Source organism: Hippopotamus amphibius, chromosome 1 (genome assembly GCF_030028045.1).
Source record: "Hippopotamus amphibius kiboko isolate mHipAmp2 chromosome 1, mHipAmp2.hap2, whole genome shotgun sequence".
Taxonomy (NCBI): Eukaryota; Metazoa; Chordata; class Mammalia; order Artiodactyla; family Hippopotamidae; genus Hippopotamus; species Hippopotamus amphibius.
This window is the reverse complement of record NC_080186.1, coordinates 117083992-117106851: the sequence shown is the minus strand read 5'-3', so window position 1 is coordinate 117106851 and position 22860 is coordinate 117083992. Positions and strand designations below refer to the sequence as shown.

At 50.5% G+C, this 22860-nt stretch overlaps 4 protein-coding genes across 9 annotated transcripts; 3 read left to right on the top strand and 1 right to left on the bottom strand.

Annotated features, from left to right (window-relative positions):
* The first annotated feature begins 919 nt into the window (after positions 1 to 919).
* RAB13 (RAB13, member RAS oncogene family) lies at positions 920 to 5093 on the top strand. Its single transcript, XM_057725155.1, has 8 exons — positions 920 to 1174; positions 2506 to 2566; positions 3420 to 3480; positions 3720 to 3797; positions 3916 to 4005; positions 4132 to 4197; positions 4302 to 4355; positions 4542 to 5093. Exons 1-8 carry the CDS (start codon positions 1051 to 1053, stop codon positions 4617 to 4619), a joined length of 612 nt encoding a protein of 203 aa, XP_057581138.1. The 5' UTR covers positions 920 to 1050; the 3' UTR covers positions 4620 to 5093.
* Positions 5094 to 5149: 56 nt separating this feature from the next.
* Positions 5150 to 10499, top strand: JTB (jumping translocation breakpoint). Of its 2 annotated transcripts, XM_057725169.1 has the most exons (6): positions 8179 to 8436; positions 8560 to 8661; positions 8812 to 8849; positions 8998 to 9080; positions 9531 to 9610; positions 10177 to 10499. In XM_057725169.1, the coding sequence occupies exons 2-6, from the start codon at positions 8579 to 8581 to the stop codon at positions 10331 to 10333; spliced, it is 441 nt and encodes a 146-aa protein (XP_057581152.1). In that variant the 5' UTR covers positions 8179 to 8436; positions 8560 to 8578; the 3' UTR covers positions 10334 to 10499. The 2 variants fall into 2 exon arrangements, 1 of the variants encoding a protein (XP_057581152.1); XR_009051627.1 differs by lacking the exons at positions 8560 to 8661; positions 8812 to 8849; positions 10177 to 10499 and adding an exon at positions 5150 to 5286 and having other exon boundaries at positions 8075 to 8436; positions 9531 to 9586.
* Positions 10500 to 10647: 148 nt separating this feature from the next.
* CREB3L4 (cAMP responsive element binding protein 3 like 4) lies at positions 10648 to 15596 on the bottom strand. Of its 3 annotated transcripts, none has more exons than XM_057725130.1 (10): positions 15094 to 15596; positions 14795 to 14972; positions 14305 to 14551; positions 14041 to 14162; positions 12143 to 12235; positions 11907 to 12013; positions 11722 to 11790; positions 11529 to 11613; positions 11240 to 11336; positions 10648 to 11112 (listed from the first exon to the last, which is right to left on the bottom strand). In XM_057725130.1, the coding sequence occupies exons 2-10, from the start codon at positions 14966 to 14968 to the stop codon at positions 10919 to 10921; spliced, it is 1188 nt and encodes a 395-aa protein (XP_057581113.1). In that variant the 5' UTR covers positions 14969 to 14972; positions 15094 to 15596; the 3' UTR covers positions 10648 to 10918. The 3 variants fall into 3 exon arrangements, with proteins under 3 accessions (XP_057581113.1, XP_057581120.1, XP_057581126.1); XM_057725137.1 differs by having other exon boundaries at positions 14861 to 14972; XM_057725143.1 differs by lacking the exons at positions 11529 to 11613; positions 11907 to 12013.
* Positions 15597 to 18645: 3049 nt separating this feature from the next.
* On the top strand, positions 18646 to 22780 carry SLC39A1 (solute carrier family 39 member 1). Of its 3 annotated transcripts, none has more exons than XM_057725110.1 (4): positions 18646 to 18751; positions 19464 to 19682; positions 19853 to 19983; positions 21133 to 22780. In XM_057725110.1, exons 2-4 carry the CDS (start codon positions 19496 to 19498, stop codon positions 21787 to 21789), a joined length of 975 nt encoding a protein of 324 aa, XP_057581093.1. In that variant the 5' UTR covers positions 18646 to 18751; positions 19464 to 19495; the 3' UTR covers positions 21790 to 22780. The 3 variants fall into 3 exon arrangements, with proteins under 3 accessions (XP_057581093.1, XP_057581100.1, XP_057581085.1); XM_057725102.1 differs by lacking the exon at positions 18646 to 18751 and adding an exon at positions 18782 to 18917; XM_057725117.1 differs by lacking the exons at positions 18646 to 18751; positions 19853 to 19983 and adding an exon at positions 18775 to 18917.
* The last annotated feature ends 80 nt before the right edge of the window (positions 22781 to 22860 follow it).

Genomic DNA, 22860 nt, shown 5'->3' with positions numbered 1-22860 from the left:
AGCAGATATTTTGAGTAATTTTCCGCAAAAACAAAGATAAATTTGTTTCTTTTTGGCCATGTTCTCCATACTTCAGCTTCCTGGTTGCCAAGACTACACATTCATTCACAGTCTGTTCAGTGAGGTGTCGGGAGTTCTGTCTCAGGGCTGTGTTAAAAGATCCATATCTCATCAAAAGAATAAGACCAGACATTTGTAGTTCCAATCTCTGTCTTCCTGAGCTGGCTTGTCACAGAATTCACACACAGGGTCCCAGAAGGAAGACTGTTCAAAATGAAACTCCAGAATGTATCTAGGTGGGTGGGGATGGGTGGGTGTGGGTGGGTGTGTGGGTGTGTGCGCGCGCGCGCGCGGTGGGGGACTGATTCTGTAGTGTTGATATAATCAATCTTAATTTTCACTCTGTTCCACCAGGGGGCAGACTGACTCAACGAATAGCCACCAACTCCAGGCATCCCGCTTTTTTTCAAAAGGAGTCGGGATTTAAAACTAAGGGCTTGGAACACCAACACCAGAATTGTAGAACTGCCCCAAGATTCTATTTTCCTTGAGTCGCCCTTCCAAAAATTAGTCCCCAATTGTTGTCAACTCCCAGTGCTATCCTGGCCTTCACCCTTATTTTCTAAAACTTCCCTTTCCCCTAATTTCTCTAAAATTCCTCTTCCCCTGGTCATTTTGATTAAACTTCCACTTCACTTCACCCCAGCCTCTCTGGCTTCAGACTGGAAGAGTGAAGTCAACAGAGGCGGACGATAGTAAGCAAAAAGCTACGAGAAATGGCTAGGGAGACAGACCAACGCTGGCTGGGAAAGGGAAAGCGCGGAGAGCTTAGAAGGCTGGGCTGGCCTCCTTGGCCAGCAGAAAAGGGGTGGGCGGGCAGGGGGTGGGGCCCAGAGGAGTGCCGCCTCTCCACTTTCCCAGAGCCTGGGCGGAGAGGGAGGAAAACTTCCTGGCCTGGGCTCCGGGGCCGCTCTGTTTGCCAACCCTCCAATCCCGCCTGCCAGTGCCTGTCGCTTCCCCACCCCTCTCCCGACACCCCCAGTGTCCGCCATGGCCAAAGCCTACGACCACCTCTTCAAGTTGCTGCTGATCGGGGACTCGGGGGTGGGCAAGACTTGTCTGATCATTCGCTTTGCAGAGGACAACTTCAACAACACTTACATCTCCACCATCGGTGAGCCCACTGGCCATACCCTAGACCCCTGACTCCCCCATGCCCTCATCCTCAGGTTCTTGGACTACTTGTGGCCCACTTTTCAGTCCCCTTAGAGTCAGGCTTCTGAACTCCAGTCCCTCAACCCCTGTCTCAGGCCCATCCCCCTTATATGTCTCCGGATGGTACCCAAACCTCTAACCTCTCTGAGACCTCCAGGTTACTCCTTAGTTATGCCAGCCCCTTATTTTCTTGGTACCACCTGTCTCCCTTGTCTCCCCAAATCTACATGAACCCTTCTCTATTTCCCTCTCAGCTCCTTTCCGCCCCCCCATCCACCTAGAACTCTTGATCCACTCTCCACATTTCCTGTATCCCCTTCTTCCTGAATATCTGTCTCCCAATTCTGCTAGCCTCTTTCTGTCCCACTGAGTTGCAGACTTTCCCATTGCATTCCCACCTTACCATCTACTTTTCAGTCTCCCTGCCTCTCAACTTAATAGGGGGTTGGGGAGGATGGAACAGAGTGGCTGCGTGTGCCAGAGAGTGGCCCAAGGACTGTGATCATGAATATGCAGTCAGCCTGGTGAGGAAGGTGGGAGTGAGGGGACTTTTGGGGTCTCTGAGTCAGCCTGGTGACTCAGCCTTCTCCCGGGAGCTCCCAGCAGGCTCGGGGGAGGTGCCCAAGTTTCCACTAAGAACGTTGTCTCCCCTCCTCCCCCTCATCATTCTTAATCTACTCTGGCCTGGGAAATAAGACAAGGACAGTCTCAAGACAATTCTGGTTAGAAAGGGGAGGGAAAAATGCCCCTCTCTCCTAACTCAGTCTTGGGGGAATCTTGTTTAGCCTCAAATTTTCTTGTCTCCAAGCCTGGCCGAATAGTTAATTCACATAGACTGGCATCAGCTACCTTCTTCCTTGTTCTTTACCCTGTAGGGCCAGGAGGGTAGGTGGGAGAACTGAGTAGAGGGTTCTAAGAAAACAGAAGGGAAAAGGAATCTGAAAGTAATATTTTGGGGGAGACAGATTGAATTGAAAGAGTTGTCAGCTGACATGGCTAAGCAGACCCAAGAAGTAAGTGCCTTCAAGGCCTTAAGCCTCCTTGCAGAATTTTCATCACCTTCTCCTCTACAAAGTCCATAAAATCTAAGTAAAAACAATACGCTTGCTATACAAATACAGCTTTGAGAAAATCCCCCTAGTTTTACACTTCCTACATGATTGCTTCCCAAGTGCCTGCCCTGCAGAATCTCTGGCACTGTCACGGCTCCATTCCTGTCCCTCTCACCACACACTTTTACATGCACGTTATATACATGTCTCAATTTCAATGTACACTCTCTACCCCTAGGAATTGATTTCAAGATCCGCACTGTGGATATAGAGGGGAAAAAGATCAAACTGCAAGTCTGGTGAGTGAATCCCCCAGGACTCCTAAACCAGACTTCCTCATTTACCTCCTATAGCCATTTCTCTTCTATTTAGCTTCATTTCTCTCCCTTTCCCCTTGCTGCTTCCAGTACATTTTCTAATCCATTTCCATCACCTCATTCAGATGTCCTTTCAACTCTCTTCCTGCTCACTCAACTATTTTCAGCTTTTTTGTAATTCTCTTGCCTCTCCCGGACCTAGAGCATCCTCTGAACTTGACAACTGTCTGGCTAGCTCAATTGTCTCTTGAGCTATATTGTGGAAACAGGCTCTAAACAGTTAAATAGCAAATAGCAGAATTAAGACTTGACTCTTAAGTCTAGTGGAGAAGCCAAGTGTAGAGGTTTGTCTGACCTGACTGCTCTGAAGAAGCTGGAGACCCAGAGGGTGTCAAGTGGTAAGAAGCTTAATGCAGGCATTATGATACAATAGATAAGAGGAAAATGTGGTTCAATCCTGGTTCTGTTACAGAATGACCGTCTTTGGTTACTTGGCCTCTCTAAATCTGTTTCCTCATTTGTAAAATAGAGACAGTTAAACATGTCTCACAAGGATAGAGTGAAGATTAGATAAAATGACACAAAATGATATATACACAGTGCTCGGCACAGAGTAAACAATGAATAAAACAGAAAGCTCTGTTTCTTAGGCCTTTACCATCGCTCAGTATCAGCCCAACTGTCTTTTATCCCTTTCATCCTTTACTGTTTCCGGACTCTGTTCCTTTCAGCACCCCTTGTTGCAAAAGCTAAATTCGTGGGGGGTGGGGGAGGGAGTCTCTCTTTGGAGACCTCTTCCCTCTATCCCACCCCATGAAATATTCCACCTCTTCAGGGACACAGCTGGCCAAGAGCGATTCAAGACGATAACTACTGCCTATTACCGTGGAGCCATGGTATGAAGTGTGGTTCTGGACAAGGGATGAAGCATGAGGCAATAGAATGTATGACTACAGTGGGACAGGAGTTGGGGCAGAGAAAAGTGGGGAGGGACACAGTGTGGATTGCGGAGGGCCTCATATGGCCTAGTGATTAGACTTGTGGGTAGAATTTGCAGGGTCACTTAGAAGGCAGTGGGAAACCTGAACAGGGGAATATGGTACAAGCCTCCATTGTAAACTCTGCCATTCCCCAGGGGATTATCCTAGTGTATGACATCACAGATGAGAAATCCTTCGAGAATATTCAGAACTGGATGAAGACCATCAAAGAGGTGAGGACCCTCCCAGAGAGATGGGGAATTGGGTAGAACCTGGAGGATGAAGGAGACTGTGAAGGTGCGCAGGACCCAACTTTTACTGTTATTATTTTATTTTATTTTTTGCTCCCAGAATGCCTCGGCTGGTGTAGAGCGCCTCTTACTGGGGAACAAGTGTGACATGGAGGCCAAGAGGAAGGTGCAGAAGGAGCAGGCGGATAAGGTAAGAGCTGGGCAATGTTCTAGAATTGGGCCAGGAGGGCCAGGAGCGTCCGGATGAGGCCGAATTGCAGAGGACTTGGCTGCTGCCCTTCATCCAACTCTCCTCTTACTGCTTCACCCCATGCAGTTGGCTCGGGAGCATGGAATCCGATTTTTCGAGACAAGTGCTAAATCCAGTGTGAATGTAGATGAGGTGAGACACACGCCATCCTTCACCTGTCAAAGAGATGAAGTATTGGAAGATAGACTGATCCCCCCCTCCAACCTGTTCTGACCACTCTCTGCTTTCCCCACTAGGCTTTCAGTTCCCTGGCCCGGGACATCTTGCTCAAGTCAGGAGGCCGGAGATCGGTAAGTTGGTTCTGCTGGGCTAAGTACAACTGTGCATGTGAGTCTGTGTGTGTGTGTGTGTGTGTGTGTGTGTGTGTGTTGGGAATAAACATTGACAAGGGGAGCAGTGCTAAGACTGCCCATGAGGGTGGCCCCAGGCCCTAGCCAGCCATTCTCACCCTGACCCCTGTACCCTTCTCCTTCTAGGGAAACAGCAACAAGCCCCCCAGCACTGACCTGAAAACTTGTGACAAGAAGAACACCAGCAAGTGCTCCCTGGGCTGAGGACTCCTTTCTGCCCCTGCACCCTAAGCCTGGAGGCTGAACCTGAGGGAGGCAGGGCTGAGGGGCTGGGCAGGGGAGAAGGAAGTGGGGCTTGGAGGGATAAAGATGGGTAGATGGTGGAAGAGTAAGGAGAATATGGAGAAGAAAAAAAAGGATAGAGAGAGTGAGGAAGTGGAAAAGAAAGGTAGAATAGAGAGGGAAGGCAAGAAGAAGGAAAAGAATTAAGAAAGTGAAAGAAGGTGAGAAGCAGGTAGGAGGAGAAGGAGAAGGAAAGGAAGGATAGATAGCCTTAGACCTCAGACCTTCTCTGGGTTTCCAGGGCAAATATAAATGTAAATAAGTGATTTATTCTGTTACTGGATCAGGCTTTAGGGTCCTGTGAGAGGCTGGCTTAGCACCACCCTCTGAAGGTTTGGTCCTGTCCTGTCACTCTGCGTGGTCTTTCTCAGTATTAAAGGCCAATATTTGCACAAATGTCCCTGGCTTGGGTAACTTTCATCATTTTCGGAATTACTCTCTACTCATAAACCTAATTCTTATCTCTCTGAGGTGGCTGGTCTGCATGAATCTGGCTGAGTTCCTGTGAAGCCTAATCCTACAGCTCTCCCTTCCCCAGCTGTTTAACTGATGAGAGAAACAAGGAGCCAGAGGTTCTCTGAAACTGAAGGTCTGGACATCCTCTTTCCAATATGGGATTTAGAGGATCCTTGTGTGCAGAGTCTTGGCCAGGAGATTCTAAAAGAAAAGTACTCTTTCTTAGGCTTCCCAAGGGGAGTGACAGCCACAGCCTCAGGGAAATAGCAGAACCAGTATTTTTTATCCAGTGATTTCTGCATCTTTGATTCTGCCAGCAATCCCTTTAAGTAACATTATCATCTGCTTTTATAGGTGAGGAAAATGAGACACAGCGAGGTTCAGTCATAAATATTTATTGTGCATCTACGGTGTGCCAAGCACAATGGTCAAGTTAATATAACCTTTGGGTAGTACTTACTAGAAAAGGGACTAGTAAAATTTAACAAAAACAGTCCCTAACTACTGAATAACAAAGAAGCAAAACTACTGGCCTGCAAAAGAACCATGAACAGAAAACCTGGGACTTCCCTGGCAGTCCAGTGGTTAAGACTCTGCACTCCCAATGCAGGGGGCACAGGTTCAAGCCCTGGTTGGGAACTAAGATCCTGCCTGCCACATGGCATGGCCAAAAAAAACCCAACAACAACGTAGGCTTGAATTCCCTTAAGTATATGTAGGCTGCTTTCACTCTCACACTATTTTTTAAACAGCAAAATTATCTCACACATTTGATGTTTTATCAGGATAATGAAAATCCTATATTTGGTTTAGATAAAGTACCATAGAAGTTGTATTCATGGATATGAATAAAATGTTCAAGGCATTTAAGTAATGCCCAAGCCTGCAGTGTGGAATTGGATGGCACAACCCTGGAGCCATCAGCAAAGGCTTTTTGTGTGCTGCTGTTTCTGTCGGTAAAAGACAACACTTAGAAAAAAAAAGTCTGATAGTGCCAGAAGAAGGACTCGTGGAAAATAATTTGATAAATGTATTAAGTATCCAAGCTTCGATGGGGTAATGATCCTTATCTGTGGCTAATGTTTGAGCACTGTAGTCAACTGCCCAGCTAGTTTAATTTGCTTAAGAGCTGAGGAAAGACTTGCATTTTGTGAATTCCAGGAAGAAGACTGACCAACATCTTTGTCATATCCCAGAGCAGATATTTTAAAATCCACTCTCAGCATAGAGACCCCATTCAGTTGCTTGGTACAGCTGTTGGAAGTGAGATCTTACGAGATCTCCCAGCTTGTCATGAGGCACAGAGGGATTGGGTAAGGAGTAACAGAATACTGTATTTTGGCCAAAACTTTTATTATGGCTAAAAAATACTGGGGAAAAAAACCCCGTATCCTCCTTTCTATAACATACAACTATTGACACATAAAGACAAATAATAACTTAAAGGAACAAGTAAACGGTTACAAGCCAAATTAAAGCTCAGCTCTCACCAGGCTGTTGTTGTTGTTGTTGTTGTTTCAACTCCCACCCAATGATCTTTCCAGTCTGTTAATTCTTGCTCTTGAGCAGCCAGATTTCAGTCCGATGGGAAGACAGAATTTATGGAATGTAGCACCAGATATACTGTTAATCTCCAAAAGTGCTCTAGCTCCTAGGGCTGTGGGGAAGGGGAGTAACTGTGGTCTTTAGGCTAGAAAGACTTCTTGAGGGAGAAGAGTGTGGAGACGAGTTAACAAGAAAAAAGTATGGGGATAAGTGCTTTGATCTTAAGAGGTGGGATACAGATTATTAACAGTGCCTAGATTTATATGAAGTTTATTTTAAATACCTCCTATCTACTGAGCAACTAAGAAGACTAAACTCATGGTCCAGTTGTCTGAGAGGCTGCAGACATACATATATGTAAAACTATGAGGAAATTTCTGGCAGAATTAGGATAGTGACTAATACATTACCAGACAGTAAAGCATGAACCCAGAATGTAGGTTAAGTCACTCCAGTTCTGGATATATGTCAAGGTTTGACTCGATGGGAATGGAAAACAGGCACAAATCTGTGGCCTGGGAGTTGAAAGTATGGGTTTAGGTCTCACCTCTCCTACTAGCTGTTTTTGACCTTGGGCAAGTGACACACTGCGAGTTTATTCATAAAACAAAATAATACCAACTCTGACTCCTCAGGATTACTGACGATCAAAATGAGCTAAACGCTGAACTGAAAAAGTGCGATAGAAATGGGAGACAATATAATTAGAAGAGAATAAAGTATTTTCACTCACATTTCATTTGCCTCTCGAAAACAAAACAAACACCAAAAACCAAAACACCTAGAAAATGCACATCAGTATTTCCATTTTACACATAACGTTGACAGTCAGATACCCTCCTCAAGTCATGCAGCTAATAAGCACCTGAACCTAGACTCAACACTTGTTGGGACTTCAAATCTCATGCTCTTTTGATTGCATTAGGTAGGAGCAAGGGAGAGCCAAGAACAGGTGAGGTTATTCAAAGCACCGGTTCTGGGGAGTTATTTAGCAATTAACATGAGAGAAGGTGACACCTGAGTAGAGCTGAGTGGGAGCCCAGAGAAACCAGCACATTCAAAGAGGGTCTCGGGTATTCCCGCCCCTGGAGGGAGGAGAAAGTGCAGCTTTGCCTCCAATCCCTGGGCCGCCAACCCAAGCTTCTCCCGTGGATCATTGTTCGAGGCCGCAAGGGGGAGGGGTGTCAGAAAGTTTGCCGCTTAATGGTGAGTCCCCGGATTTTAAGGAGGGAGGAGAGTCCCGAGAGGGCGATGTAGCGTTCCTTTTTACGTCTCGCTGTTAACCTAGCCCAGAGGGGCAGAAAGGCGACAGGTCAGGGAGCGACGAGAACGCACCCAAGCCTGACGGGCCTCCATTTCCTCCGTTCCCGCAAAAGACTACCAGGACCATCATGCAACGGTTCGCCGAGCCAATGGGTCGCATCTCGCTGCACAAACGCGGGGAGATCCAATTCCCAGGGAGCAGCGGGCGGAAGACTACGAGGCCCATTCGGCAAGCGGCGGGCCTCCCCTCCCGACGACTGGCCTGGCTCTGGAAAAGCGGCGCGCGCCCAGCATCCTCCGCGCGCGAGGTGGCCGCGCCGGGAGCGGAAGCGGCGCCGAGGAGGTACTAGGCCCTGCGCCCCCTTGGCCTTCCGTGAGGACCCTGCCGGGCCGAAGAAGGAAGCTGACGGTCCTACCCCACAAACGCGTACTGCCTTTTCTCGCCGTGGCCATGGGGGCGTACGCCTTTGACCTGGTAGGCAACCCCAGCATTTCGCAGCCCTGACTTGGAACCTCCCCGAGGACTGCAGTGTAAGCGCGGTCTCTGCGTTCCGACCGAGGCGCGAGGCCAGTCAAGCAAGTCCCTCCATCCCGACAGGTGCGACACTGAGCGCTCCATGCTTGCGGGCGCGGGGAGGCGTGGCCTCCCCCAGGGCCGCCACCTCTGCTGGTTGCTCTGCGCTTTCACTTTAAGGCTCTGGTAAGGAGGGGCTGAGGGCAGGGGATAGGAGGGGACGGGAGCCTTGGATCGTCCCCGCCCCCCGTCGCTGGACCGCGGAGGTGGGGGGTGGGGTCCCTGTTTTCTGGCTTCTGACTTTTGCCCCTTCCCCCCCCCCCCCACCCGCTTCAGCCAAGCAGAGGCTCCCGTGCGGGAGGAGAAGCTGTCAGGTGGGTGATGGTCTGGCAACCCGACCCCTACAGTTTTTTTGTTTTGTTTTGGCATCCTCCCACATACCTAGGGAAGCTGATGGGCAGAATTTAGGGGAGAAATATTTTATGAACGAGGTCTGGGGCTTGCATTTCTCTCCCTCTCTAGTGAGCGCCTCAAATTTGCCGTGCTGGCTGGTGGAAGAGTTTGTGGTGGCAGAAGAGTGTGCTCCGTGTTCTAATTTCCAGGCTGTGAGTATCTGTTTTCTCTCCCTTTTTTCTCACATCGAATCAGACAGGAACTGTCTATCTTAAGTGTGCCTTTGCATTGTCTTTTCGTCTTTTTCCCTGCAGTCTCAGTGTAAGTCCCAGTCTGATCTTGTCTTTCCCCTGAAAATGTGCCCTTTCCAAGTTAATGGCAGCATTCACCAAAGAACCATGTTCTGTTCATTTTTAATCTAGTAGGCTCCAGAACCTGCCCTTGCCTCTCCTAGACTACTGACCCTGAAGTGTTCTTACTAACACATGCTCTTCCCTCTGTAACACCACCTCATCACCCCCATGAGAACTCTTCACTAGTTCTCTGATACCTACCAGGTCTGAGCCATAGCACTTGGGACACCTGCCCATTCTGAATGGCAGCCTTCCTGTTTCTTCTGCTGTGCCCTCCTAACATGTGCTTTGGTCCTTTCCTTCTGGCAGAAAACCACCCCTGAGTGTGGTTCCACAGGGTATGTGGAGAAAATCACATGCAGCTCATCTAAGAGGAACGAGTTCAAAAGGCAAGTGCTTTTTCTCTTCTTGAACCCTCATAGATCGTTTCCTTTGCTCCTATGACTTTAGGTAGATACTCCCGCCTCTTCCTCTTTGTCTGGAGGTAGCATGGCATATTGGAAAAGGGAGGGGATTTGGAACCAAGTTACTTGAATCCAAGTCCCAGCTCTACTCCTCAGCACTATATTATTGGCCATATTTTCTCATCAGTAAAATTGGTTAATCTACCAGAAATAAATTATCTCTGTTTATTTCACCAGAAAATAAATTAAATATTTGAGTGGGATTAACGTACTGTAAATATTTTTATTTTAATTTTTTACAGCTGCACTACACAGTATGCAGGATCTTAGTTCCCCGGCCAGGGACTGAACCTGCACCCCCTGTAGTGGAAGTGCAGAGTCTTAACCACTGCACCACCAAGCAAGTCCCTGTACTGTAAACACTTTAGAAGGCTGACACTGGTTTCCTCCTTTCCCCTCAGATATATCTTGCTGAGGCTGAAGCAGGAGGGAGATTAGAGGGAGAGGCTGTCTGGCCTTCCCTGGGAATAACTGTTTCTTCTTGCCCTCAGCTGCCGCTCAGCTCTGATGGAACAACGCTTATTCTGGAAATTTGAAGGGACTGTCATAGGTGTGGCCTTGGTCTTTGCTTGCCTTGTCATCATTCGTCAACGACAACTGGACAGAAAGGCTCTGGAAAAGGTCCGGAAGCAAATTGAATCCATATAGCTACCTTCTCCCCTTTCATCAGGGTCTTAGAGACCCTACCTCAGACAGAGAAAGTGGAATGAACTGACTTGTGCCCCTGGTTCTCTGGAACCTTGTGGTGTGGTGCCCCCATTCTCCCATCTTCCTCATCTAAATCAGTAATGAGCAGAATAAAAAGTAAAATCGTTTCCTTCCCTACTGTAATTTGGTTTAGGGCAGGAAGTCATTGGGGTAGAGAGGCAAAGGGGGTGGCAACTTTGGCCCCAGTTTACCAAGTACCTACCTTCCCTCTCTTCTACTACTTACTTGACACTGTCAGGATACAATTTGAACAGAACAAAGTTTATTTCTCAGCCAAAACATCAGTTTCCCCTCAACCCTATCCCCAGAGAAGAAATAAAATCACAGATACATAACAAAAGTATTTCAGGTGCCCCCTGACATAGGCAGACTGAGCAGTGGGGTACAGACATCTAGGGCATCCTGATGTGATTCAGACCCCTGAGGCCAAGGAGCCCTGAGTAGGAACCCCAGGAGGAAGCAGAACCATAGTGGAGCCCTGGATTCCTTAGTGTGATTGGGAAGTGGGCCAGGAAGTGTTACAGCTCACATCTCATCTGCATGCAACACAGTTCTGATGTGCCTGCTGGATCCTGCCCTCCCTCCCATCTTCTCAAGCAGTGTCCTTTTTGAGCCATTTGCACCCTTGTCCCCAGGTGGCCCCTCCAATCTGGACTCTACCACTGGGTTCTCCAGATTTTCTGTCATGTCCTTGTGAGTCAGGATGTTTCTGGAAATCACTGTGGGGTGAAGGAAAAAGGGCAGTAGAACAGTGCTCCCTTGGTTGGGAGTCCTAGACAGAACAGGACCTCCCTCCCGCTTCTTGACTACTCTGGAAAACAGTCCCTTCCTGCCCTTGCCTCTCACCTCCATGAGGCTGGTAATCCTCAGGCCCAGCTTCTGGTAAGCCCTGAAAGGGGCTGAAACTGGGCAGGATGATGAGAGCCAAGGAGAAAAGAAGTATCTGGGAAGAAGCAAGAGGACATTTGGGCTGTGGGGACAATAAAGGAAGGACGCAGAGGGCAGAGTGACTAGGGTACAGCTGGGGTCATCAGGGATGGGAAGCTAGGTCTGGCCAGGGAGTGGGGGGCACCAGGATGGCACTGTGGCAGAAGATGGAGGAGGTGGGGGGAGGTGGGAAATCGACGAATAGTACCAGAACACAAGTGCTAGTCTGGGCAGCTTTGTTGGAGGTTTGAACAATAAGCATCTTCAGCTGGCGGAGCTGAGTCACCAGGGAGCTGGGAGACGAGGAATGAAGCGTTAGATCTCCTGGGAACCAGGGCCCAAGAATGGTGTCCCTGTGTGCTGCACCCTTCCCCCAGCACACACACTATGTTTTCACTCACATGTTGTGCCTCTCCAGCTCCTGGACTTTTTTCTGTAGTTCCTGGTTCTGTGCAGAACAGGCAGCCACCCTAGGGAGAGTGGAAAGGTAGGATAAGGCTATGTAATCGTGTGAGTCCCTGACCTCACCTGCCTTGGTAAGGAAGGGGGCCCAGATGTGAATGCAGAAATGTGAGTCCAAACATACCTGCTCTCTAGTCCATCGATGTATTCTTTTTTCCGCCGCCGACTGTCCTGAGCTGACTGCTTGTTACGAATTTTCCTCCTGACCTTCTTAAGGACCCTCTCCTCTGCCTGGGGGCCCAGGGTGTGTCAGTCCTGAGCCCTTAACCTCCCCCAACTCAACTCTCCCCTGCTATCCTGGCTCCTTAGAGGCCATGGTAGGGCTGCTGGGTTGGGATATCCCTTGGGGAAGCATGTTACCTTAGTGAGGGGCAGGTGAGTGGGTAGGGAGACCCCTTCCTGTCCCAGCAGACGCTTCTCCTCTTCTGTCAGGAACAAAGTTTGACAGGGCAGCTGGTGGGGGACAAGAGAAGGTGAGAATGGAGAGAGGGTGCTCCCATTTTCAGTACTCACACTGTTCCCCTTACATGCCTCCTGTAGAGTTGTTTCCTATTTGCACTGAGGAATAACAAACCATGAAATGCGGTGAGACCTTAATGGGACCTTAATTCAGACAGACTCTTGATTAAACCACAGGGACTTCCTGAGGCTGACAAGGGAGAGAGGAGGTGGTTTTGTCAAATTTTCGCCCACAGACTTAGGACCCTGGCAATCTGAGCAAGTTAGGGAGGGCCTATTCTGATCCACATCTCCACAGACCTTAGGGGTTTTTGAAGAGGATGTGGAGTGACCCACAGAGGTAGGGTTTGCTTAATCTTACAGCAGGCAAATGATTCATTTTCAGCCATTAACTTCAATTTGGTGGCGTGTTATTGTTACCTGTCAGTCACAAGGAGATCCCTGGGGTGGTGACCCATTCTCCCCTAGGATCTGAGCCCTGCTTTTCAGACGGAAGTTCTGTCCCCTCTCAAAGTTCTGCAAAGGCAACCAGACTGCAAACTTCTCATAATAAAGTATGTGGGGAGAGTAGATGGTGTCTAGTTAATGTGAGCCCATCAACTGAGTAACTTGCTTTTCTTGTTTCTTTTACAATCATTTATTTTAGGTACTACCCACATTACCTTTCTAACTAAGACTCCTTTTTTGAAAGATTTATGCTTTCCTTTTGACTCAAGAAGAATTTGCTTTTGCCTCTTGATGGTCTTTGCTTTTAGCGAAACCATTTCTATCTCTGCCTTTTTCTGATGTTCCCTTCTTGGTCCTGTGACTGTTTGGTGAATAGTTGGAGGGGGTGTCCCTCCCAATACACCTGATCAAAATCTCTGAAAATGAGGTGCTGAGGGATTTGTTTATTTATTGATGGCTGCGTTGCAGGCTTGCAGGATCTTAGTTCCTGACCAGGGACAGAACCCCTGCCCCCTGCAGTGGAAGCGCGGAGTCCTAACCATCGGACAGCTGGGGAATTCCCCTAGAGGGTTTTATTTTAAAAACAAAACCAAAAAAAAAGCAAAACAAAATTGGGACTTCCCTGGTGATCCAGTACAAACTCCCCAGAGTTCTTGATACACACTCAAGTTTAGATGCCTCAGACTTTTTAAGATTTCTCAGCCCAAGATTCTAAGATGCTTGGCTTGGTCTCAGTTTCAATGACAGGTTTGCAGGGAGGCTAGACCCTATTCCCTGCCTTTTTCACACAAGGAGTTGTTTTCAGGATAAAGGGAGGAACAGTGACCTGGGCAATGACCCCTCTGCATCCCTACTGCAGGAACCAGCCCAGCTAGCCTTAGAAACGTATGTGATATGTTACTCCCCTACACTGTAACCACGGGCAGTGGGTGCCTGCTGAACCACTGTTTCAGTAAAATCTGTAGTTGCAGTTGCTTCTACATCCTGTGTCCAGTAACCAGCTGGATTCCCAGGCGGCCTGTCCCATTTCCACATCCTGACCCAAAGCTCTGACAATGGCCCTAGCTGAACAGAGAATGCACACACGTCTAGGCTTTCTCCTGAGTCCTATCTCTGGATTTCCTCACCCCACCCTCTCCTTAACTGAGGATCACCCCCTTATCCCCAAGGGCTTCTGTCTCTCTTGTCCTTCCCTGCTCTTAAAGTTGCCCACATCTCTGTGCCAATCAGGCCTGATGCCACAAAAATCAGGGCAAAAACAGTGCTCAGCATCAGTTTTCCCTTCCCTCATCCCCTTCTCCCCATTTCTGTGTATCAGGAAGTACTGAATCCACCTGATCCCCAAGACTCACCAGGGCTGCAGGAGGCACTGAGTTTACAGGGCCTGCTCTGGGCAGGATGTGGGCATGAACATCGGGAGGCAGCTCACTGACCACGCAGGCATCAGGCACCATAAAGGGTGGGCTCCACTGATCTGAGGGAGACAGGTGGCTGGGAGAAAGGAGATGGCTGGCCCCAGGCCCTGGGTAGTGGCACAGGTTGGGGGAGCCCCCTTAGCTCCAGGGTTAGAGCTGGACCTGAAGGGCCGTTGTCCCCTTCCCACTAAGAACACTGACCTAGTTGGATGGAGATGAGCCCTACAGCTGGCCCAGCATCCCCCTGCATCCTCTCCAGGGTCCCTGCCTCATAGACAACCTCATAGAGGGCAGGGGAACTAGGTGGCTTGGGGGCAGGGGGACTGTCTGGATGGCCAGGATCCTCAGAGATTCCACTGTCACTGCCAGGAGATGCTTCTGAGCAGTACACTTCATTGGGATCAATGAAAAGTTTCAGGAAATCTTCAGGCTCACTCTCTTGCAGACCCTGCAGTAGAAGAGGGTATATATGTGTATAGGGAAGAATTCTGGAAGTCCTATCTAATGTCAAAACTAGAGCCTTCATCCTTCAGTTTCAGTCCCTTCACTCCTGGGACATGAGGAGAGTTACAGCTCACATCTATTTTAGGGGCTCTGTCTTTCAGACCTCTCTCTAACTGGAAGCTGAAGCCTCTTGGACTTCTTATCAGAGTCGTCTCAACCCACATCCACTCCCACTCATCACACTCACACAGCCATGGCCCCCACTGGACTCCCAGCCTTGCAGCCCCTGTTCCTGTAGCCTAGTCACTGGGACCTCTGAAGGTGGACCATGGAGTCCCAGCTCTAGGGAGGATCCTGTTGAGAAGACATCTTCTGGAGACTCCAGCCACATGTCCAGCAGGTCAGGGGTTCTGAAATCCATGCTTCTGCGGGGAGGCATGGGGGCGGGGCGGGGGGGGAGCTGCAGAAGGAGAATGATGGCTGTCCCCCTCCCCCACCGCACAGTTTCTGGGCTCCTCTCCCTCTTCCATTAGCCCCCTTTCTCACCTGTGCAGCCCCCTCACCTGTCCCCCGGAGATCTCACCTTCGGCCTTATCTGTCTGGTTCAGACCAACAGGCAACCCCCTGGGTATTACCTGTTCCGAAGAGCCCAGCCCTGCCAAGCCAGCCTAGCCCGTTGATGGCCCCAAACACTACACCTTTTCTTTCCTCCAGGATCTCGCATCCTGGACCTGCCTAGCCAAACCCCGCCCCCAGCCTTACAGTACGAAAGTGGGTTGCACTTTGCCAGGAGCCGCGATAGGGGCGCAGTATCTGGAGCAGGGGTTAAGAGGCTGAGCGGCCACAAACCGGACTTAAAACAGCCGCCTGCCCTTTCTGCTTTAGTTCCTCCTAGCTACAGCAGATCATCCTGAGGGTTTGGTGGCACCTCAGGGAAGGATACTGATGGCTGTGACTGGAGCACAGGACGCTTGAGTGCCTGTTCGCTGGCCGTCAATTTTATAGGCGGCAGACCACGGCGGGTGGGAAACAAAGCAGGGAAGAGCCCACAGGCTTAGCGCGGACGGACAGAGGCGTCCCCACCCCCACACCACGGCGCTCTTCCCACAGTCGAGTCTGATTGGACGCTAAAGACAGCCGGGGGGGTTGAGGGGCAGTACCCTGAGCCAATGCAATAACCGCCTCTAGGCAGGCTCAGCCATAACTGGTCGGAATGGGCTGTCAGAGAAGGAGTGAGGCCAATCCGGCCAGAGCGCTTATTTGTCCGGCGGGGATTTAGTTCCGCGGGACCAGAGGGAGGGTAAGAGCTCGAAGATTTACTGTAGGGAGGGGGCGGGGCGGGGTGGGGGGAGTTCCGGGAATGTGGGCAGAAGCTTGGTTTGGGTTCACTTGCCACGTGACTCCGAAGCCATAGGCCCGGAGTAACGAACCTGTTGACCCACGCTCTGTGACCGCGCTTTGACTCAGCGGACGGAAAGTCGCGCAGTCGTGGGTTGTGCGAGTCCGTAATCCAGCCATTATGCTACTGATAAGAACAGCGGTTATATACGCACACTCACAGGACTCTCTTAACTAACGGAGGCACAAGGGCCTAGAAAACTGCACAAGGTTAAAAAATCATTTGGGAATGACATTGCGTATAATTCCTAACAACAATGTGCCACATGTGTGCTACATTTGTATAGCTTACGAAGTGTTTTTAATAAGCATTGTTCCTTATTTAATCCACAACAGCGCTGAGGTAGGCAGCGCAGGTAACGTTTTACTAATTTGACCCATGAGGAGACAGCTACATGACTAGAATGTAGTACTACCGAAACTCAGGACATTTTGCCTTGGCCTAGAGACTGATGACCCAGGAATTACTTTATTATTATTTTAAATATTTATTTATTTTGGCTGCACCGGGTCTTTTTTTTAAATAAATTTATTTATTTATTTATTGGTTGCATTGGGTCTTCGTTGCTGCACACGGGCTTTCTCTAGTTGCTGAGAGTGGGGACTACTCTTCATTGTGGTACATGGGCTCCTCATTGTAGTGGCTTCTCTTGTGGCACACGGGCTCTAGGTGTGTGGGCGTCAATAGCTGCAGCACACAGTCTCAATAGTTGTAGCACACGGGCTTAGTTGCTCTGTGGCATGTGGAATCTTCCCAGAGCAGGGCTTGAACCCATGTCCCTTGCACTGGCAGACAGATTCTTAACCACTGCACCACCTAGGAAGTCCTGCACAGGGTCTTAATTGCAGCACACAGGACCTTTTAGTTGCGGCATGCGGGATCTTCAGTTGCGGCATGTATGTGGGATCTAGTTCCCTGACCAGGGATGGACCCCTGGCCCCCTGCAATGGCAGCGTGGTGTCTTAGCCACTGGACCACCTGGAAGTCCCCAGGAATTACTTTAAATAAAATAATGCAGCTATACTAATATAGGTATGATTTTCATCTGCCTGCCTCCCCAACAGTAGTTCAGATAAAGGATAGCTGAGTGAATAAAGCACAAAAATTTGGGATGTGGATCCAGAATTCAAGCTTCCTGTGAAAATTTAAACGGGCTGAAGGTGAAGACAAGAACAGGATGTAGTATTTATTAACTGATACATGGTCAGGCATTTTCATGTTACTCATATAATTCTCATAGCAACACAGCTGACAGAGAGAAGTAACTTTCTCAAGATTAGTCTTGTCTGCTTGTTGACTGAAAAAAATTGCACAGCCTAAAAGTTGAGAATTACATTTTATTTGATGGTCTTTCTCAGGACTTCGACTGGAAGGCAGCCTCTCAGGTAGCTTTGAGGGACTGCTCCAAAGTGGTAAGGGAAGAGCCAGGATATACAGGAGTTTTTGCAACAAAGACCAGGTATTCGGAACATCAAAAGATTACTATTAATTAAAGAAGACCAGGTATCTCAAGTTAATGAATTTAGCACTTTTCTAAGTATGGGAAGATGTAAGTGCCTGGGTTCATTGAAATCATTCCTTTGATTTGCACCTTAGCTATCTAGGGCCAGTTTCCTGTTCTATCCCATCCCGAGTCCCTCAAGGCACACCTTTGGCAGTGGCTGAGGTGACTGCAGTGGCTGAGGGCTTGGCAGCCGGGCAGCCCATTCCTCTCCATCCTGAGTTCCCTCTGGGCTTACCAGGCTTCATGGCTGCAACATCCTTTGTTTACTCATATGTTAGGCAACGTTTTTCATTCACATTTTGTAAGTAGCTGAACCAAATTTAGATGTCTGAGCCCATATTCTTTGCACTATACGAAGCTACCTTGCTGGGGCTTTCTCAGATTTTCCCACTCTGGCTTTCCTGCTCATCTCCCTGCATCTTGTTCAAGCAGTGAAGAGACAAAGCAGGCTTCCTAGATTCTTGCAGAGCTCTAAGAAATCAGAGCTGGCCTTGCTGAGATCTTTCCTAGAGCAAGAAAGTTTTCAAAGGGCTTCCTGCAGGCTGCATGTGTAGAGATGATTAAGTGGAAAACATACAGTCGTCCCTGGTTATCCAGAAGGCTGCAGAGAAGTCAGCTCCGGCCATTGGTAGTTCAAGAAGGGTTGATTTTCAAGAAATACCCTCACTTTGCTATTTCCCTTTTCCAATTCTTCCTTGTCTTTTTTCTTCCTTGTGGGTGCTGGCAAAGGAAGTCAAGCAAGGAAGTCAGTCCTAAAAGGGGAATGCTTTCCCTTAGGCGCCCAGGTGCGCAGAAGGGGATCTTAGAATCTTCTAAAAGAGATAAGAAAACTTTGGCCCAAGACCAAGCAGATATCCTCAGAGATGTGGGAGGCGGAAGACGTGGGAATGCGGGGGTTGGGTACGGAGCACCAGCCTTGACCGCGGGGTTTCTATCTTCCTCTTTTAGAATTTTCAAAGGATCGAAGCCTTTGTTGACCCGCCAGCTGCGCGGATCAGACCTCAACTACAGCGCCCCAGGTCCTCAGCCCCTAGGCGCTCTCAGAATTCCTTTCCCTCGCTTCTCCCCCGGCTCCTACCCCGCTCGTCCCCGCCTCCGCCGGGCTCTGGCTGCGGGTCTCTGATTGCTCCGAGCTCACGTCACTCCCAGTCTGGCCCCGCCCTCTAAGCGCTCTCATTGGCCACTGGGGTGTCGGTACGCGGCTGCTGCGGGGGCGGGGGAGGGGAACGATGGGGAGGGGGCGGGAATTCCCGACTCGAGGCCGGAACCGAGCGGATGCCTTGTAGTGAGACCCTTGAGAGGTGAGTGCGGGCTCCCAAAGAGCGGGACCCGGGTCGGCCGCCCAGGCCTCCCGGGGCCAACGAGCCGGAGTCCCGGCTCTCACATTCTTCAGCTTCTCGGCACGCTGGCGGCCTCAGACCCCGCCTCCCGGAGCCCGGACTTCCAGACACCGCCCTCAGTTATTGGGTCAGCGAGTCCCGGGACCCCAGAAGCCTAGGGCCTCTCTCCTTGGGTCATCTGCCCCGACATCCCAACCTGTGGCCTGAAACGGTCGCTCTCTGCTTTCGGGGGGATGGCGCTGGGGTGATGGGAGCAGGAGAGCACCCCAACTCGCCCTGTTCAGGCGGTCCACGAAGCTACCCGTGACATCTCTCCCTGAACCCCCTTCGCTTCATCCATTCCTTCCTGGAGAGGAGGTTTGACCTCTACTTTTCTTAGAGGACCCCAGCTCCCTAGGTTTCTGGGAGCTCCACGTGAAAGGGTCGCGCGATACCCACATAGTCTTCACGGCTCAGTTTCCCCCTTGTTGTGTCCCCGAATGAGTCACTTGAAAGGGGTAAAGTCTGAGGGGAAAGAAGAATATTGCCAGTACAGGCGTGGATGAGTCGCACTGGAATAGGGAAGATCACAGGGTGGCTGGGATGTGGGAGCTGCCGTCTGCTGACCAGCCTTCCCCTTCCCTTGGCCCCATATTTCCCTGTGACCACTCCCCCGCTCACTCTGTCTTCCTAGGTCTGAAAGTCGTTGGAGCAACCCCAGCCACCATGGGGCCCTGGGGAGAGCCAGAGCTCCTGGTGTGGCGCCCCGAGGCAGCAGCCTCGGAGCCTCCTGTGCCCATGGGCCTGGAGGTTAAGCTGGGGGCCCTGGTGCTGCTGCTGGCGCTCACTCTCGTCTGCAGCCTGGTGCCCATCTGTGTGCTGCGTCGGCCTGGGGCCAGCCCTGAAGCCTCAGGTAAGCCTCTCCTTTTCCCTGCTGCCATGGATGCTTGGGGTAGGGAAGGCTCTGGGGCCAAGGAAGGAGACCTAAGAGGGGATGGCAAGAGTGCCTGTTGCTTAGGCTGGGGAGTGGGGCCTCAAGGGGGTTCATTTGCTCATTCCCCTCTATGCCTCGCTCCTGCCCAGCCTCCCGCCAAAAAGCCCTGAGCCTAGTAAGCTGCTTTGCGGGTGGTGTCTTTCTGGCCACATGTCTCCTGGACCTGCTGCCTGACTACCTGGCTGCCATAGATGAGGCCCTGGCGGCCCTGCACGTGACGGTGAGCCCTGGTGATCTGCATGTGACCCTGTGTATATGGATGGATGTTCAGTCACATACCTCTAGGAGAGGTGGTTTGTAGGGATGTGTTCCTGTGTCACTACATGATCCCATGAGCTGTGATTTTTAGTCATAAGATATAAATAACTCTTTCTGTGAGTTCTCACCCCCCACTCCCTTTTTGACCCCTGTGTACCCTTTGAGACAGCGTGAGGAACCTTATTACCAGATGTGTGACCTATCTGTAGGTTTCTCAAGTTTCAGCCTCCAGGAAGTTAACAGCACTCCAAGAATCATCTTCACCCTCTCAGCACTTTGCTGAAGGGCTGGAGACAGAGGTCCCTACAGGCCTGGGATGGGTAGGAGGCAATTCCCAGGGACCTGATGTTGCTGACCAAAAGCCTATAGCCTAAGGAAGTAGGCTGTGGGGAAGATCAAGTCCAAGGCATAGGACAGTCTTAATGGAAAAACTGAGACAGTTGGAGGAACTGAGGAAGTAACACTGAATGTAACTGTCTGTGTTTGTGTGACTGAGTGACCTGTGTCTCTTGTGTGACTGTGTGTAAGCCTGATTGTTCCTGTGACAGTATGTGGCTCTGTGTGTGAGCATTTGGGAAAGTGGGCCAATGCGTGGCCTACATGTGATACTCTGGGTCTGTCTATGTCAGTGATTTTCAGCTGGGGGTGGTTCTGCCCACGCCTCCCATCATCCCACACTCACTGCCTCCCCCCGCCCCCCGGCCCCCGAAACATTCAGTAATGTCTGGAGACATTTTTGGTTGTCCCAACTCAAGGAGGGAGGGCTTGCTACTGGCTTCTAATGGGTATAGGCTAGGGATGGTGCTAAACATCCTGCAGCGCACAGGACCGCCCTCTGCAACAAAGAATTATCCAATCCAAAATGTTAATAGTACCAAAGTGGAGAAACCATGGTCTACATGTAACACTGGGAGTGACACCATAATCTGTACAGTTGTGTGTGTCATTCTGTCTGTGGCACCAAGTGACTCTATTTTTGCGTAACTGAGAGTGGCTGTGTGGGTGGGATCCCAGGTACATGTAACTGGGACTCCACTAAACTCTGCATCTGACTGGTCCTCCCCATTCTCGGCCTGTCTCCTGAACTCCATGTTGTGCCCTCTGCCCACAGCTCCAGTTCCCCCTACAAGAGTTCATCCTAGCCATGGGCTTCTTCCTGGTCCTGGTGATGGAGCAGATCACGCTGGCTTACAAGGAACAGTCGGGACCACCACCTCGAGAGGAGACAAGGGCTCTGCTGGGAACAGCGAATGGTGGGCTGCAGCACTGGCGTGACAGAGCAGAGGTCCCACAGGCAGGCGGAGCCCCGGCTGCCCCCTCAGCCCTGCGTGCCTGTGTACTGGTCTTCTCCCTGGCCCTGCATTCGGTGTTCGAGGGGCTGGCAGTGGGGCTGCAGCGAGACCGGGCTCGGGCCATGGAGTTGTGCCTGGCTCTGCTGCTCCACAAGGGTATCCTGGCAGTCAGCTTGTCCCTGCGGCTGCTGCAGAGCCACCTGCGAGCACAGGTGGTGGCTGGCTGTGGGATCCTCTTCTCATGCATGACACCCCTGGGCATTGGACTGGGTGCGGCCCTGGCAGAGTCAGCAGGGCCACTGCACCAGCTGGCCCAGTCTGTGCTGGAGGGCATGGCGGCTGGCACTTTTCTCTATATCACCTTCCTGGAAATCCTGCCCCAGGAGCTGGCCACTTCTGAGCAGAGAATCCTCAAGGTCATTCTGCTCCTAGCAGGCTTTGCCCTGCTCACTGGCCTGCTCTTTATCCAAGTCTAGGGGGCTCCAAGACAGGCAGGGGAGGTTGGGTGTCACATACCCTTGACCTTCCTCCCCCTCTCCTAGTGTGCGCAGAATAGGAAGGAGCAGGGAAGGGAGGTATTGAGGACCAAAAAGTTCTCTGGGTGGTAGGGATGGAGCCTTTGGGACTATTTGGCCAATGAGAGGGAAGTGGGCAGACAGAAGCCTGGCCCACAGGCCCAAGAGACAAAAGATGGTTGAGTCACTAGAGACATGATCAAGGGACATTAGTATTGGGGAAGACACTGAGTGCTAGTATCAGGGGTCAGACACTGCACGTAGGGACAAGCTGACACTTGGGAGGCTGGAGGTGAGCACCCTCCCAGCTGCTGTGGGATAGAGGTATGGAGAGGGCATAGGCCCAGAGCCGGCAGTCCTGTTGGTTTTCGCCCATTTCAGCCCTCTGTCACTTGGAGTGGACCCCTCCTACTTTTCTTAGCTCGTACTTTCATATCTTCCTATTCCCTTCTCCCAGAGGACTAATGCCAAATGGCCTCTTCCTGCCAGTTTTGTTACCTTCTCTGGCTTCTCCAGTCCTGCTCACTCCTCTATTTTTAAAGTGCCAAATGAATCTCCTCCCTCTTTCTCAAAGCACAAGTGATGGCACTGAGCCCTGCCCAGCACCTCAGTGGAAGGGGTCTGCTTGCTCTGTTTTGGTCCCAGATAGTGAGGTGGAACAGAAATATTTGCTGAGGTGGGGTGGGGGGCAAGTTGACAGAGCTACTGTCCCCCACTACTGCTGCACCCTAGGAATACTGAAAATGGACATGGTGTCCCATGCCTAGATGATAAACACTGAGCTGCCAAAACTTTTTTATACCAGAGGATCCCAAGGGGGAAGGGGAAGGCTTGCCCCCAGGGTTATTTTTTGGGGAGGGAGGGCTGTGCATAGGGCCATATTCTCTAGAATCTATTTTACTAACTGACCTGTTTTGGGACGTGTTACCCAAATAAAGCAAGTTTCTATACATCTGTATGGTATCTGATTCATTTGTCTTGGGAAAGAGGTGGGCACGTGGCAGTCTGAGAGGGCCTGAGTCCCAGATGTTC

What these genes read in the sequence shown, in the direction of transcription:
- RAB13 (XM_057725155.1), top strand. Translation starts at nt 1,051, where the DNA reads ATGGCCAAAGCCTACGACCACCTCTTCAAGTTGCTGCTGATCGGGGAC. An exon ending in AGAAGGAGCAGGCGGATAAG is followed by an intron (nt 4,006 to 4,131) that starts GTAAGAGCTGGG and finishes CACCCCATGCAG; the next exon opens with TTGGCTCGGGAGCATGGAAT. An exon ending in CCAGTGTGAATGTAGATGAG is followed by an intron (nt 4,198 to 4,301) that starts GTGAGACACACG and finishes TTTCCCCACTAG; the next exon opens with GCTTTCAGTTCCCTGGCCCG.
- JTB (XM_057725169.1), top strand. Translation starts at nt 8,579, where the DNA reads ATGCTTGCGGGCGCGGGGAGGCGTGGCCTCCCCCAGGGCCGCCACCTC. An exon ending in GCGGGAGGAGAAGCTGTCAG is followed by an intron (nt 8,850 to 8,997) that starts GTGGGTGATGGT and finishes CTCCCTCTCTAG; the next exon opens with TGAGCGCCTCAAATTTGCCG. An exon ending in CGTGTTCTAATTTCCAGGCT is followed by an intron (nt 9,081 to 9,530) that starts GTGAGTATCTGT and finishes TCCTTCTGGCAG; the next exon opens with AAAACCACCCCTGAGTGTGG.
- CREB3L4 (XM_057725130.1), bottom strand. Translation starts at nt 14,968, where the DNA reads ATGGATTTCAGAACCCCTGACCTGCTGGACATGTGGCTGGAGTCTCCA. An exon ending in GCTCATCTCCATCCAACTAG is followed by an intron (nt 14,163 to 14,304) that starts GTCAGTGTTCTT and finishes TGTCTCCCTCAG; the next exon opens with ATCAGTGGAGCCCACCCTTT. An exon ending in GGATTACCAGCCTCATGGAG is followed by an intron (nt 11,113 to 11,239) that starts GTGAGAGGCAAG and finishes TTCACCCCACAG; the next exon opens with TGATTTCCAGAAACATCCTG.
- SLC39A1 (XM_057725110.1), top strand. Translation starts at nt 19,496, where the DNA reads ATGGGGCCCTGGGGAGAGCCAGAGCTCCTGGTGTGGCGCCCCGAGGCA. An exon ending in GGCCAGCCCTGAAGCCTCAG is followed by an intron (nt 19,683 to 19,852) that starts GTAAGCCTCTCC and finishes GCTCCTGCCCAG; the next exon opens with CCTCCCGCCAAAAAGCCCTG. An exon ending in TGGCGGCCCTGCACGTGACG is followed by an intron (nt 19,984 to 21,132) that starts GTGAGCCCTGGT and finishes CTCTGCCCACAG; the next exon opens with CTCCAGTTCCCCCTACAAGA.